The sequence below is a fragment of the Miniopterus schreibersii genome, assembly GCF_964146895.1.
Source record: "Miniopterus schreibersii genome assembly, chromosome: 14".
NCBI classification, from domain to species: domain Eukaryota; kingdom Metazoa; phylum Chordata; class Mammalia; order Chiroptera; family Miniopteridae; genus Miniopterus; species Miniopterus schreibersii.
Genome location: NC_138114.1, coordinates 13,937,670 through 13,950,992, shown reverse-complemented (window position 1 = coordinate 13,950,992; position 13,323 = coordinate 13,937,670). Strand labels below are relative to the sequence as shown.

Here is a 13,323-nt window from a genome sequence, read left to right as displayed (position 1 = left end):
CGTAGGGGAGTTAAAAAACACTTCAAATAAAATCTTAATTTACTCCCAACTGCATAAGAAGCAGGATCTATCTGTTCATTATGGGGGCATTCTTAGTAAAAATAGATGCTCTGGTCTTTCTGCCACAGAGGGCATTTCTGGGTGATATAAAAATGGTTTGTAGCCCAGGCAGTATGGCTCAGTTGGTTGTCGTCCCATGCACCAGAAGGTCGCTGGTTCAATTCCGGTCAGGGTTCATACCCGGATGCAGGCTCCGTCCCCAGTGGAGGGCATGCAGGAAGCAGCACATAGAAGTTTCTCTCTCACCGATGTTTCTATCTCTCTCTCCCTCTCTCCCTTCCTCTCTCTGAAATCAATAAAAAACAAACAATGTCATGTAGATTTGCCTAAAATGTTAAAAAAAAAAAAAAAAAGTGGAGCACTGAGGAGAGGAAGAGAGAGAAAAATGGAAATGTGAGCTGTGTGTAAACTTGCCACCAGGCACCATGAAGAAGAAAAGTAGAGGGTGCTGATGAGAAATGTCACCAGTACCATAAGCCACCTAAAGGGAGAAACAATGGCAATGAATGTCACCTATCTGATTAAGCGTATGCCTGTGTGCGCCTCCACTTGGCTCAACTGCTCCAATTTCATGGGCAAACAGCACAGCAGTGAGCACATCTGTCTAGCCCTGTGAAGTCAATAGGATTATTTCTATCTAAAAGGTGTATTTGATACATATTTTCTTTTGGGCCCTGGGAGGTAAGGATAGAAGGGCCAGGCCATGTACATTATGTTAATGTAAAACGCCACACATGTGATATATTTAGGAAGATACAGGAGAAGACTGGAGTTTTTCTATCCCCCGACTTCAACTAATCAGCCTCCGGAAGGTAAGGCAAGTAGCACAGATTTTCACTTCATGGATTAGATGTGGACGCATCCTAGAGCAATATTCAAATGGAGTATATACAGTACCATGGAAACATGGGGAAAATCATCAAAAGAATAATTCTAAAGACTATCTGTGCTCAAGTATTAGCCAGACAGTCTTTGAAGAGAAGCACAAAACGCTGAGTCTGTAATGAACTGGGCTGAGGCATAGCCCAGGCAGTGTAGACCCTGCTTACAATTTGAGGTGAAGTCATGCTTGGCCACAAGCCATAGTTTCCTTAGGGAGATAGTCCCTCTGAGATCAGTGTGAAAATTAATACAAATATTCAGAAATAAGATACCAATGTAGATGGTGTATGTGAATCTGTGTGTCTACAACACTCCCCGTTATAAATGGGTTCTCTGATACTATCACTCTTGTGCTCTTATAAAAAATTCCTTCCAAAGGAATTTCTTTCAATTTCTGTCTTTCAATTTCTTTATTTATAAAGTAAGGAGATGAACTAGACCAAAAGTCAGCAAATTCTGGCCCATCACCTGTTTTTGTAAATAAATTTGTATTGGGACACAGTCACGCCCCTGTATTATTGGTGGCTGCTTTCAAACAACAAAGGCAGAGTTGAGTAGCTGTGTCAGAATCCCTACGGTCTGCAAAGCCTAAAATACTCACTATCTGGCCCTTTACAGAAAAGGCTTACCAACCCTGAATTAATCAATCACTAATACTGATTCCAGCTTCTGTTTCTATAAAGTACAACCCAACATGCCAAAGCTGACTCGGTGTGTTTCTTGCCGTCTTTATCCATATGCACCGCCTTACTCTTAGGAGGATTTTAATTTGCTCACAAAACTGTATGGCGCACATAGTCACATACATGTAAAGTTCAACAGAAAAGAGGAAATGAGGAACAAGGGACAATGACACAGACGTAGCGATGAGCTGGGCCACGTGAATATGCAGAACGTCAACCCTGAAACTCTATTTTAAATAGACCCTAACTTGGCTCCAAACGGCCACGACAAAGAGAGAGCCATGATCCCTCTCCCAGTTCACTAGAGGTTCGTGAGGAGGACCACGGCTAACCTTGGCACAAAGACTCCTTATCCCGGGTGTGTGCACAGAGCGGACAAAGAGGCATGCACTGAACAAGTCCCCAGCGGTGCCAGGCAGCCGGGGGTGTCCCGATCGCACCACGGCTACATGCACAGGCCCTCAGTGCGGGCCGCCTCCCAACCCGAAGTGGAATTTATCAGCAGTTCTTCCAGTACATTCCAAATTTTTGAAATAAGCATGTGCCACTTTTATAATCAGAAAATAATTTTAAGAAAATAAATATTTTTAATTAAAGAAAAGACAAAGGAAGCAGTAACCCCGACAAGCTGTTGTTCACTTGGATGTGGACACTCAGCCGAGTGCCCCAAGAGAGGGCTCTGCTCGGTCTTGCTGTTTCTGTGAGGCTGAGGGAGAGACAAGGCAAAGACAGGCTATTCGGAGAACTGGTCAAGGAATTTTTATCACTTTGATGATGAAGTGCCAGGTGTTCAGTCTAAAAAGCACCGGTGACTGGAGACAATCCTTGGTCACTTTGTCATTGAGCTCTACAACTTTATACCTAGTTTATCATAAATAATTCACACCCTGATCTCGCTCCCTGCTTTATGCCCAGTGCCTAGAACAGTGTCTGGTGAGAAATAAGTACTTTCTGAATGCACAATGTGTTCCCCTGAGAGGTCTGGACAAAAGGGGAGAGTCTACAGATACGCTGCGGTTGTCCTGGCGAGTCCTTACCGACAATGCCCCAGCCTTGAGAGTCTCTCACCTATGACAACGAGACAGGTGAAAAAGGGGCCCAGATGTGCAGGCTAAGCCTCTGAGCCATGCAATAAGAAACACAATTAAAAATTGAAAAGGGAAACTGAACAGCAGGGTGTTTAGTTTTGCTGTAGTCCCACTGTTGGAAGGATAAACACTTTGAACAGCTTAGGACAAACACAGCTTTGCGTTCTGAACAGGCAGAGCTGCTTTCTCTGGCTCACTGAGAAGTGAGTGTGAGATCTGCTCCTTGCTCAGAGGAAGGACATGCCTGCTCCTGGAGGAAAGGCTTCTTCTGGGCTCTGAGATGCCTGCTCTCTGAAGAGTGGGACGTGCTCCTCTCTCAGTGCACCAGCACAGCTTGGACAGGACTTTCTCCAAGGAGACCTTCGGAGAGCAGCTGGCTTCCTGGGCAAGAAGGCCTGGGCAGACTGTGCTTTTCCATGAAAATGTTAAGAAAATCCCGCCAAGTAGCCTTAGGACCTAACTGGCTCAGAGACAGGAAAGTCAAAATGTCACAGCCAAAGAGACAGCTGGCAGTGGCTTAGAGAAGAAGAGGCATTATCCTCAACTCAGAAGTAATGACACAGAAGGAGCACTGCACAGGGAGTCCAGAGGCCTGCAGGGACTGGCCTGGAGGCTGCATATTCTTAGGGAAGCTATTGCCTTTCTATGCCTTGGTATCTCAACTATAAAATGGAAATAAATTCACTGATAAGACTGGCTTGCTTGTTTCCTTGTAATGAACCCCTACAACACCACAGCAAAATGGAAGATACAAAAAACATGACATGGTCCTTACCTTTCAATCTGATCATAGCATACAGGGTCTAGCACAGTGCCTGGCTCACAAGAGCCTCTCATGTTATTGCCAGCAGTAATATCAAGGTGGATGCTGGGTGCTCTTGACTTGTGATTCCACTTCTACAATGTCACCCATATCCACCTACCTGCCTGCATAGGTTGGTGTCAGTTCAGGCCTTGCCTCACCAGGTTCCCTGCAGTAATCCCCGAGTCCTGTCAGTGCCAGGAGCTCACTAGACTAACTGATCCTAGCACCCCTGAGCTCCCACCTCACCAATTTGGTCCCCGTTAGTCCACCAGTTCTCTCTGCACAACCACCAATCAAGATACCCTTCCCTCAGAATCTTCTTTCCTACAAAATTCCTTCCAAATTCCTTTGGTTGGCATTTGAAGAGCAGGGAAGCTGTCCTGAGCCCACCTTCCCAGGCTTCCTCCCCTCAGGGGCCTCTGTGTTCGCAGCCCAGGCCTCCTTCCATCCGTGCAGTGCCCCTTCTCTGCTCCCGCGGCTCCTCTTCTCTGCTTTGATGTTCAAGATCCTAAGTCACATTTCAAAGCTCAACTCAAATGCTCTTTTTTATTAGGTATTCTTTTCAGCTTCCGGCCCACGAAGCGGTCCCTTTCTTGTTTTCAAGCTCAGGGACATTTTTATTTTTTATATCGCAAGCGTGTGCTCAGTCCATCTTGAAGTAGAAGTTTCAGCTCAAAGGCTTCCCTAAAGATGACAGCTTTCTTGATGCCCTCAAACTCCCCATAGTCAGCTCCCCCACCCCAACACACTCCCACAATACTGTACACTCAAAACATTTCTCTTCTGGACATTCCTTCAGTAACTTCCATCCGTGGTGCAAGGGAAGCAGGGTCACTCCTTGTTTCCCAAGGGGATGAAGGGAAGCCCCGGCCCAGAGCTGGTGCTCTGTAATGCTTGGCTGATGCTGATAAAGACAATCAGAATGGTCAACAGTGGCCACATGGAACCTATGGGTGTGGTACATTTGTGTAACCAACCTGTCTGATGCTCTACATCCACCATCAGCACCGTACACAGAGAAGGCGCTGCCTCCATTGAGTCCCAGGTGACTGCCAGGACCCAAAATTCATCGTGTTTCAGTTTCACACGTAGAATCATTTACAAGCACCAGAGAGCAATAGAGGCTCTACTGGAAACTTCACATGGGGGGCAAGGACGGTGGTTACACAGCTCAGCCCAGAGCAATGCCACCTTCAGTACCTCACTAGACACCCAGTGCTGCCAGTGTTTCCTGGGTCCCAGCAACCTGGGTCGCCCTCTGTGTCTTCTTCCATGCAGCAACTGGCCTCATCGGGTTCTCTCTCCTCTCCCTCCAAAATACCAACTTTAAATCTCTACCCTTTCTATTTTTTTTAATATGTTTTTATTGATTTTTAGAGAGAGAGGAAAGGGAAAGGATAGAGAGAAACTCAATGAGAGAGAAGCATCATCGATCGGCTGCCTCCTGCACGCCCCTTACTGAGGATCAAGCCCACAACCCGGGCATGTGCCCTGACCGGGAATGGAACCTGCAACCTCTTGGTTCACAGGTTGATGCTCAACCACTGAGCAACACAAGCTGGGCTCTCCCCTTTCTATTTTGCTACCAATTGACATCAGCCATGACTTCATATCCAGACTCTCAGAAGGCTGTGCTCATGCTGAGTCCCTCAGATACCAGAGCCCTATCCTTGTTCAAGACTGTTTAGCCACCACCTTTGAGACTCAGGCATGGCATCCGTGTCTTATTCCTTCCCTCAAGCCATTTCTAAGGTACTTTTTCCAAACATGAAGTAGAGTTCTCCCCAAGAAGGATTCGATGGGTGAAATTTTCACCACCTCCCTACATCTGCAGTCACCTCCTCGCTGAGTTTTTGCCATGAAATGTCCAGGGTGATAACATCTATTTTCCAGCATCCCTGCCTGATCTTTGATCCACCCAGCTGTCAGGACATCCCCATTCATCCTGTCTATAAGCCAGATGGCTTTTGACCAAGCCCCATCTTCTGGCCCAGGAAGGGCAGCCCATGCAAAACAGCTTCTAGAATTATAATAAATTATTTAGAATGCAAGTCCTTCTCAGGGAAACTCCTGACCCAAAGCAGACCCAAGAAAGCCAGTGGGCAGGGTTACCCCAGGGAAGGGCCCACATATGTCAGGAGCATGGCCTGGCCAGTGACCGATTTGTGTTTGTTTGTCTGAGACATTTCCTGTCTTTGTACTGAAAAACCCATGTCCAAGGTACCCCTCATTCCCAGGCAAACTGGGATGGTTGGTCACTATAGCCTTGTCCCATCTATGATCCTTGCCAAGAACCAGAGGTCATGAGGTCAGACAGTGAAGCCAAGATCCTTATAAGCAGATCAGAGAGAAAGCAGGAAATGCACTGAGAAGGGACAGGATGAGCCCTGGCTGCAGATGGGGCAAGAAACAGTCTCATCAGAAATAAGATCATACTAGTAGCGACCCAAGCACAGGGCCAGACAGTCTCGGGTGGGCTGCTAATTAATTTCACCCAGTATGAGTGAAGATCTCCACCATGGGCACGATCCAGACCACACAGGCCAGGAGGGTAGGAAACTCCCCAAAAGGGGCTCTCTGCTTAGCAGACAGAGGACAACAGAAACGTGCCCAGAAGGCCAGCAAGCACACGCGTGCGCGCGCGCACACACACACACACACTCAGAACTCCCCGATCCCTCCCCAACAGGTCCTCTGTGCCCCAGACAAAGGCCCACTCTGCAAATCAGTGGCTCAGATGTGCATGAACCTAGCCTCTCCTCCATAACCAAACATAAGCACTCCCTGTTCACCCCAATTCCCAATACCCAGTGGCCTGGAGGAGACCCCACGAAACATCACCCCCCTATAAACAAAGCGACCTTGGACCAGACAGCAGGCCTCCTCGTGAGAGGAGGGAGCTGAGGACTCACCAGGACTCTGCCGGTCAGCGTCTGGGCAGATATCATCACCCCCGCCCAGTCCTTGACAGAGGTCATCCAGCCGACCTCGGCTGCCACCACCTCCTCCTTCTCGTCCACTGGCTTGAGAGTGCCATCGGCCTGGCCGGAGCCATTGTTAATCTTCTGGGCCTCCTGACAACAGAAAGAACAAGGGTTGAGACATAGGGACCAACTGCATTTTCAAAACACAACCTACCCCCCAAAGTCAAAGGGTCCTCGGCTAAGGTAAGAACCAGCTTGAAGGTACAGGAGTAGGGACAAAGGAATGGGTTATGGTTTTAATGAATTTTTTTAATGTTTCTGAAAAAGAATCTTTTCTTTATTTCTTCTTACAATATCTTTATGAAAGAGAGAATGAAATTATTCTCTTCCTGTTTTAAAGGGGGTGGAAATCACACAGCTCAGGAGAAAAAGCGTCTTGACTGGGGTCTCCACCCACCCAACCTTCATGCCCTTCTCACAAGAGTGCCCAGAGTTTTCCTTACAGAAACCCCATCTCCTCATCTCCATCTGTGCGGCTCAACAGGGACTGACAGAGCCCCGCTGGCTCCAGGAAAGGGGACTGGTCAATCATATCATCCCATCCCCCTAGCAACAGGGACTGGGCCACGATGGTCACGTGACCCATGCCAACCCAAGACAACTCAAGACCAGGACTTTTGCTGGGGAAAAAGTAAGAAAGGGAATCCTTCACTAATAATGAAGGCAGCACGGAGAAATGTAGAAGTGATAAAATACGGATGTCATCATTTGAACACCTGAATCCAGCTGTGCCTGAAATCCACCCCAGACCTTTTCAGTTACAGGAGACAATAAATTTCCCTTCATGTCCTAAAGTGTGCTTAAGGAAATAAGGCGGGACACCATCAGATGACTGAGCCCCACACTGGTCTCTGAACTCTTTTGCACACAATGTGCCCTCTCTTCCCACAAATACTCTTTGTCCACAAAGGGTCATAGCTTCCTCCCTCATCTCCCTCAAGTCGTTGCTTAAATATCACCTTTTCAATGGAATCTTCTCTGGCTACCCTTTTAAAATTGCAACCCTGCCTTCTGACACCACAGCCTTTCTGCTTTATTTTTCTCTATAGCATTTACAACCTCTAATACACTCTGTAATTCACTTACTTATTTCATTTACTGTCTGCCTCCCCCCACTGCTGTATCCTGAGTGTCTAAATGAGTGCCTGGCACACAGCTGGCTCGATAAACATGAATGAATGAATGAATGAATGAATGAATGAATGAATGAAGAGAAAGAAAGAAAGAAAGAAAGAAAGAAAGAAAGAAAGAAAGAAAGAAGAAAAAGAGAGAGAGAGAGAGAGAGAGAGAGAGAGAGAGAGAGAGAGAGAAAGAAAGAAAGAAAGAAAGAAAGAAAGAAAGAAAGAAAGAAAGAAAGAAAGAAAGGGAAAAGCATTATAAGTATCAGCCCCTCACTGACTATAGAACTATAGAACCTGGACTTAAGGTTGCCAAATAAAATACAAGACACCCAGAGAAATTTAAACTTCATATAAACAACAAATAAATGTTTAGCATAAATATGCCCCCAAATATTGCATGGACATACTTATATTAAAAACATATCCATTATTTATCTAAAATTTAAATTTAACTGAGCTGAGCCCCTTAATTACTCAGATACCCACTAAGATTTTTTTTGCAGATATAGGTGTTTTAAAGGATGCCAGCAAAATTATATTCATCATTTAAAACACTAGAATTAATTTCCAAAGCAAACTACCCCTGGGGATCATTGTGAATTGGAGTGAGGGGGAAAACCAAAGGCAGAGGTCAAAATCTTTGTCTGCAGTGAGGGTGGGGCAGAGTGAGGAGAGGACTGCTGGAAGGCACTGGATGAGTCATCCTCCTGGGGACCTGCAGGCTGGCAGGAAGCTGCTCCTAAAACCTGGCTCTCCCCCTCCGCCACCCCTGGCTGGGGGAGCTGAGGAGAGAGAAGTGGCACCAGCCATACAGGGTCTTCGTGTTTTATTTCCAAGTGTGCTGGGCCCCACAGAACTAGGACAGTCCAAGAGGAGGCTGGAGGCAGGGGTGGGGTGGGGGTGGGCACAGGCTGAGTATATTTGGGGGCTGCCTGCTGACATCTCTGGAGCCCACTGCTCAAGCCACCTAAGGCCAGTCTGGGTGGCCTAGTAGGACCCCAAGTCTTGGCCGTGTGGAGACTCAGCACAGATGGGTGTCCTGGAAGGGGAGACCCTGATCCAGGGGCAGCCTTGGTAACTGAAGGTATAGATTCAGCTCTCTTGCCCCAGCGGGACCTGTCCTGCAAAATGGGGCAAGAGCCTAGCCCATTTTGCTCAGTGGTTAGAGCATCGGCCTACGGACTGAAGGGCCCCAGGTTCAATTCCGGCCAAGGGCACATACTACGGTTGCAGGCCGGATCCCTGGCCCCAGTCAGGGTGAGTGTAGGAGGCAACCAATCAATGTGTCTCACATCAATGTTTCTCTCTCTCTGCCCCCCCCACCCCCCACCCCCGGGCCTCTGCTCCCTTTGCTCCAGAGCATGGATGCTTTGGCCAGAGGGAGGTCAGAAGTGGAGAGGCCTTTCCTCCAAGCTAGAGAGCGCTTACTTGGCCTGCTGGCATCAGGCTCTGTAGAGCTCCAGCCTCCTTGCTGTCCCTGCCACTCCCCCAGTCTTGCCTCCCACGTGCATAATTAAGCTCACAACATCCAGTGTAAGCAAATAATAACAAGGGCATTATCTCCCCTTCGTCTGTGTTTTGCTTTGTCTATCATAAAGTAATTAAAATAATGAATGCCTTGTAAAACAATAGGTAAGAGGGCTGACAAGAGAGCTTTATCTGCCATATACGCCTGTGCTGTGAATTATTAAGGCACTGAAACCCCTGTGACTGGAGAGGGTTTCCTGCCACCCAGTCCCGGTCATGCCTGCTCCCTCCTCCAGGGTCCGCCTGGGGTTGGAAGCCCAAGCCCCACAGGTTGAGGAGCAGAGAGCGAGCCCTCAGGCAGCCGGGTCAGGCCCTGGACCAGTTCAGGCATGTCCCTAAGAGGTACTGCTAAAGAGGGAACACAAAAGCCTCTGATTTGAGGGCCTTCTCCCTGCCCATCTCTTCCCTGGCCACCCCGAGTTCTCTAGTAGCATGCGGTTCTGTGCCTGGGTGAGGGAGAGGCTGGGAAAGGGCTGGGTGTTAAGTTCCAGGTCCTAGTTCAGATCAGAGCAGGGGTGGTCAAGCCAGGCCAGGATGAATAGGGGCAGGGGTTATCAAAGTGGGGTGTCCAGACCACAGCATCAGTATCAGCTGGGAACCTGTTAGAAATACAGGTAGCGGAAGGGGCCCAGAGCCCTGGCCCTGGGGTTAACAAGTCCTCCAGACAGGTGCCAAGGCCAACCTGGGCACCACACCTGCTGGGTGACTGCAGCGAGGATGAGGGGCCAGCAGGCAGGATTCCAGAGTCCCCTCGCTGTCCCCTGCTCAGGCCACCCCCATGTGACAAGTCTGTCCAGGATTTAACCATGTCTCAGTTCTTTGAACACTGGCTCCTCATTCCAGATCTGGAAAGTTGCTTACGCAATGATCATCTGGGAGGAAAAACGTTCTTCAAAACATAAACCAGATCATGTCACTACGGTGCCGACACACCCCTATGGCTTTTTGTCCCACTCGAAGCATGTCACAAACTTCACTCAGTACAACCCACCTAATCTGTCCCACTCCTGCCATCCTCCACGAGCCTCCCACTCTCCCACTCACTCTGGCCAGATCAGCCCCCTTGTGCTGACAGAACGCTCCAGGCCACTCCTGTCTCGGGGCTGATGGCACTGGCTGCTCCCCTGCCCCAGATGGCCATGTGGCCACTCCCTCGCCTTGCTCAAATCATTGTTGATACCTTATTAGTGAGTGCTTCCCTGCCCTTCCCATTGAAAAGAACAGCCACCCCCCCCCCCCCCCCGATCACTCCCCATCCATGCTCTGTGCCTCCTCAGAGCCTTTGTACCACCATCTGGAAGTCTGCCTACTTTAGCATCATTTATTGCCTGTAAGCTCAATGAGAGAAAAACACTGTCTCTTGTTCCCTGCTGTATCCTTCACATTGACACATTATGAGCTCAGAGTAAGCACTTGACACATCTTAGTGAAAGGCAGGTAGGTAGGGAGGTAGAGGTAGGAAGGGAGGGAGGGAGGGAGGGGAGCTGCCGCTAATGGGAAGTCAATTCTTGGCATGCACAGCACCTAGAATAGACGTGATTACTAATAAGTAGTGATGAGAGTAGCAGCACTGGCTGCCGCGTCTGAGCAGCATCACGGGAACCCTGTGAGGCAGGCATGAGCACACTCATCCGCAGGTAAGGGTTAAGCAGCTGGCCCAGGAGGACTCAGTCAGAATTTAAACCCAGCTGTCTGACACCAAAAAGGGACAAGTACCTGTCCCGACGTCCTCCCGGGGACAGCATGAGGAGCAAATGGGATAACGTGTGAAGGGGATGACAGGCTGCTGCGAAGTGCCCTTGGAAGGTGTGTTATCATCGTAAGCACTCAGTTCACCCCACGCAGTCCGGGTGCTGCGTGTTCCACAAAGGTCCTTCTTCAAGGTCCCTGTGCCTTGAGAGGGCGGTTAAATCAAGGACAGAGGAACACGGTTCCTTTCTTGGCCAAGAACCAGCTCAGAACCATAAATCACCTTTCATGGAGCAGAGCATCGAATTGGAAATGAACATGGCAGAGCTGACAGGCGCGAGGCCCTCCTGCTGAGCACGGAGGTTCTCCACGCAGATGCCAGCCAAGGAACAGAAGATGCAGCCTCCCTGGGTGCTGCCCACATCCTCGGGGCTGCAACGCCTGCCCTCTCGACCCAGTGGTCCTGAGGATCTGCTAGGAACGGCCTCCCCTAACCCCCTGGGACAGAGAAGGGGCCAGAGCACTGCCATCGCTGGAGTCCATGCCTGGACCCTCTGCCCAGGGCCTTGGTACCACGAACACTTCCTGGGTGTTTGACTTCCAGGGGCTGCTGGGGAAGAAAGGACCCAGGAAATCTCCATCTGTCCTCTTCTTATGTCTCTCAAGCCCACTTTGTCCTCAAATTTCCCTGGTCGACATCAGAGAGCCATCTCCCCTGAGCCTGCACTGACGGATTCTGCTTCTGAGTTGTTTCTTCTATCTGCCTGGAAGCCCCACCCACCTTCCATCCCCAGCACCTCCTCCTCCTCTCCCTGCCCCCCCTCACCTGTCAAAACCAACCCATCAACCCTGTATGCGTGGCCACCCTGAGCTCAGTACCAAGCAGAAGGAGCCTTTCTCTCCTATCAGAGGGATGAGCCCTGGGCTGAAAAGTAGGAAGCCTGCACTCTAGCCCCAGGCTGCATGGCCCTAGCCAGTCACCTAACCTCTCTAAGCAAAGTCCTCATCTGGGAAACGAGAGGGAGCGGTGGGTTAAACCCATAGCTTTCTTTTCCTGGGAGCCTAGTGTGTGTGTTCTGTGCCTGAGAGGGTTACCAAGGGAGGGCAGAGGAGGCAAGGTCCCTGCATTGCGCAGTTTTCACCTATTGAAGGTTTTGTGTTAGACTGCTTCTGCGTGAAAGGATTTTCTGCAGAAAAAAAGAAGTTTGAAATCCACTAAGTAGAAATCCATAGGCCCATCTCAGCTTTGAGGAGATGCTTTATTTCGTGGCAATGGTTAGGACATTCTGTAGCACAGTTGGTCTAAGACCAGGAATGCCTGAACTTCAGTACCTCCAAACCCATGGGGCTTCCAGTGCCCCGATGTGGGCCTCTGTCCTGGTCCCTCTGTCCCAGGTCTTCACTGAGCCTAAATGTTGGAGAAGAGTCTTCCAGCCACCCCCACTCCTGACAAACAGGCTATGAGAAAATCCCCCTGGCAGCCCCTTGCACATCCTGGAAGGGTAGCCCAGCCGTGGGATCCTCCCAGGTATAGATAATCCTGCGTATTAGGGATTGGGCCGATTACCTTAAGCAGCTCAAGCAAATAAAACATAATGTGGGCACCACCAGCTGGGATTTTCAAGTGAGAGCTCTGCCAAGGGAAAGGAGGGTGGAGGCGGTGGCACTGACACCCAGGGGCGGGGCAAACAAGGCAGCAGAAGAGGCAGGAGCCACCCAGAGCTGGCGGGAGGGGTGGCACAGCTGGTTTCTGCCCTTGGGAAGTTCCAGTTACCCAAGGTCTCCCTAGCAGGGCAGAGCCTCCCCTGCACCTGCAGCCTCCCACCCATCTCCCAGGACCCCATAATTGCAGGGGGCACGACGTCTGTGCCAGGTGGACTCTTCGAGCAGCTCCAATGTTTGCTAACTACTAGCTATACCCCCCAGGGAAATGGGCCCAATGTTCACAGATTCGGGCCACCAAATCTTAAAAAGAAGCTCAGATCAAACCATTTGCTCTGGGATGTTGGAAAGCCATCTGAGTTTATCGGGTCTCACCAGCTATTTCATCATCACAGGAGTCTTCAGGTTCTCGCAGCTAGGAGCTCCCTGAGTTGGCGTGTGAACAAATGCCCTTCATCAGTCTTTGTGGGAGAAAAAAGGTGAGAGCAGAAAAGGCCAGCTGACCTTTAACAAGTAGCTTACCATCAACGTGCCTCAGGTTTCCTTGCCTCATTCAAAGGGGCTGCGTAATCACTCCCTGAGGCTCTGTCTGGCCCGACCTTGAGGTGTGGAGCGTAAGTCCCTCACTACCACGTGCCTGGTGGTGTAAAAAACTCAAGGAGGATGGTGACCGACGGGCCACGTCCTCTACGTAGCATTTTTATACCATCCTACTTAATCCCCTCAACCAGCCTTCGAGGTAGGAGCGCCGAGGCTCACAGAGGCTGGGTCATTTCCAAGGTCACTTATCTTGTAAGTGGCAGAGATGAAATTTAAATCCAG

At 49.6% G+C, this 13,323-nt stretch overlaps 1 protein-coding gene across 7 annotated transcripts in view; it reads right to left on the bottom strand.

Annotated features, from left to right (window-relative positions):
• The window catches only part of KCNMA1 (potassium calcium-activated channel subfamily M alpha 1), a 659,358-nt gene that overhangs the window by 462,678 nt on the left and 183,357 nt on the right, over nucleotides 1-13,323 (bottom strand). For all 7 annotated transcript variants that reach the window (XM_081158532.1, XM_081158535.1, XM_081158534.1 and 4 more), the window contains exon 2: nucleotides 6,431-6,592. In XM_081158532.1, the coding sequence (XP_081014658.1) occupies nucleotides 6,431-6,592 (162 nt within the window). The remainder of the gene's footprint in view (nucleotides 1-6,430; nucleotides 6,593-13,323) is intronic.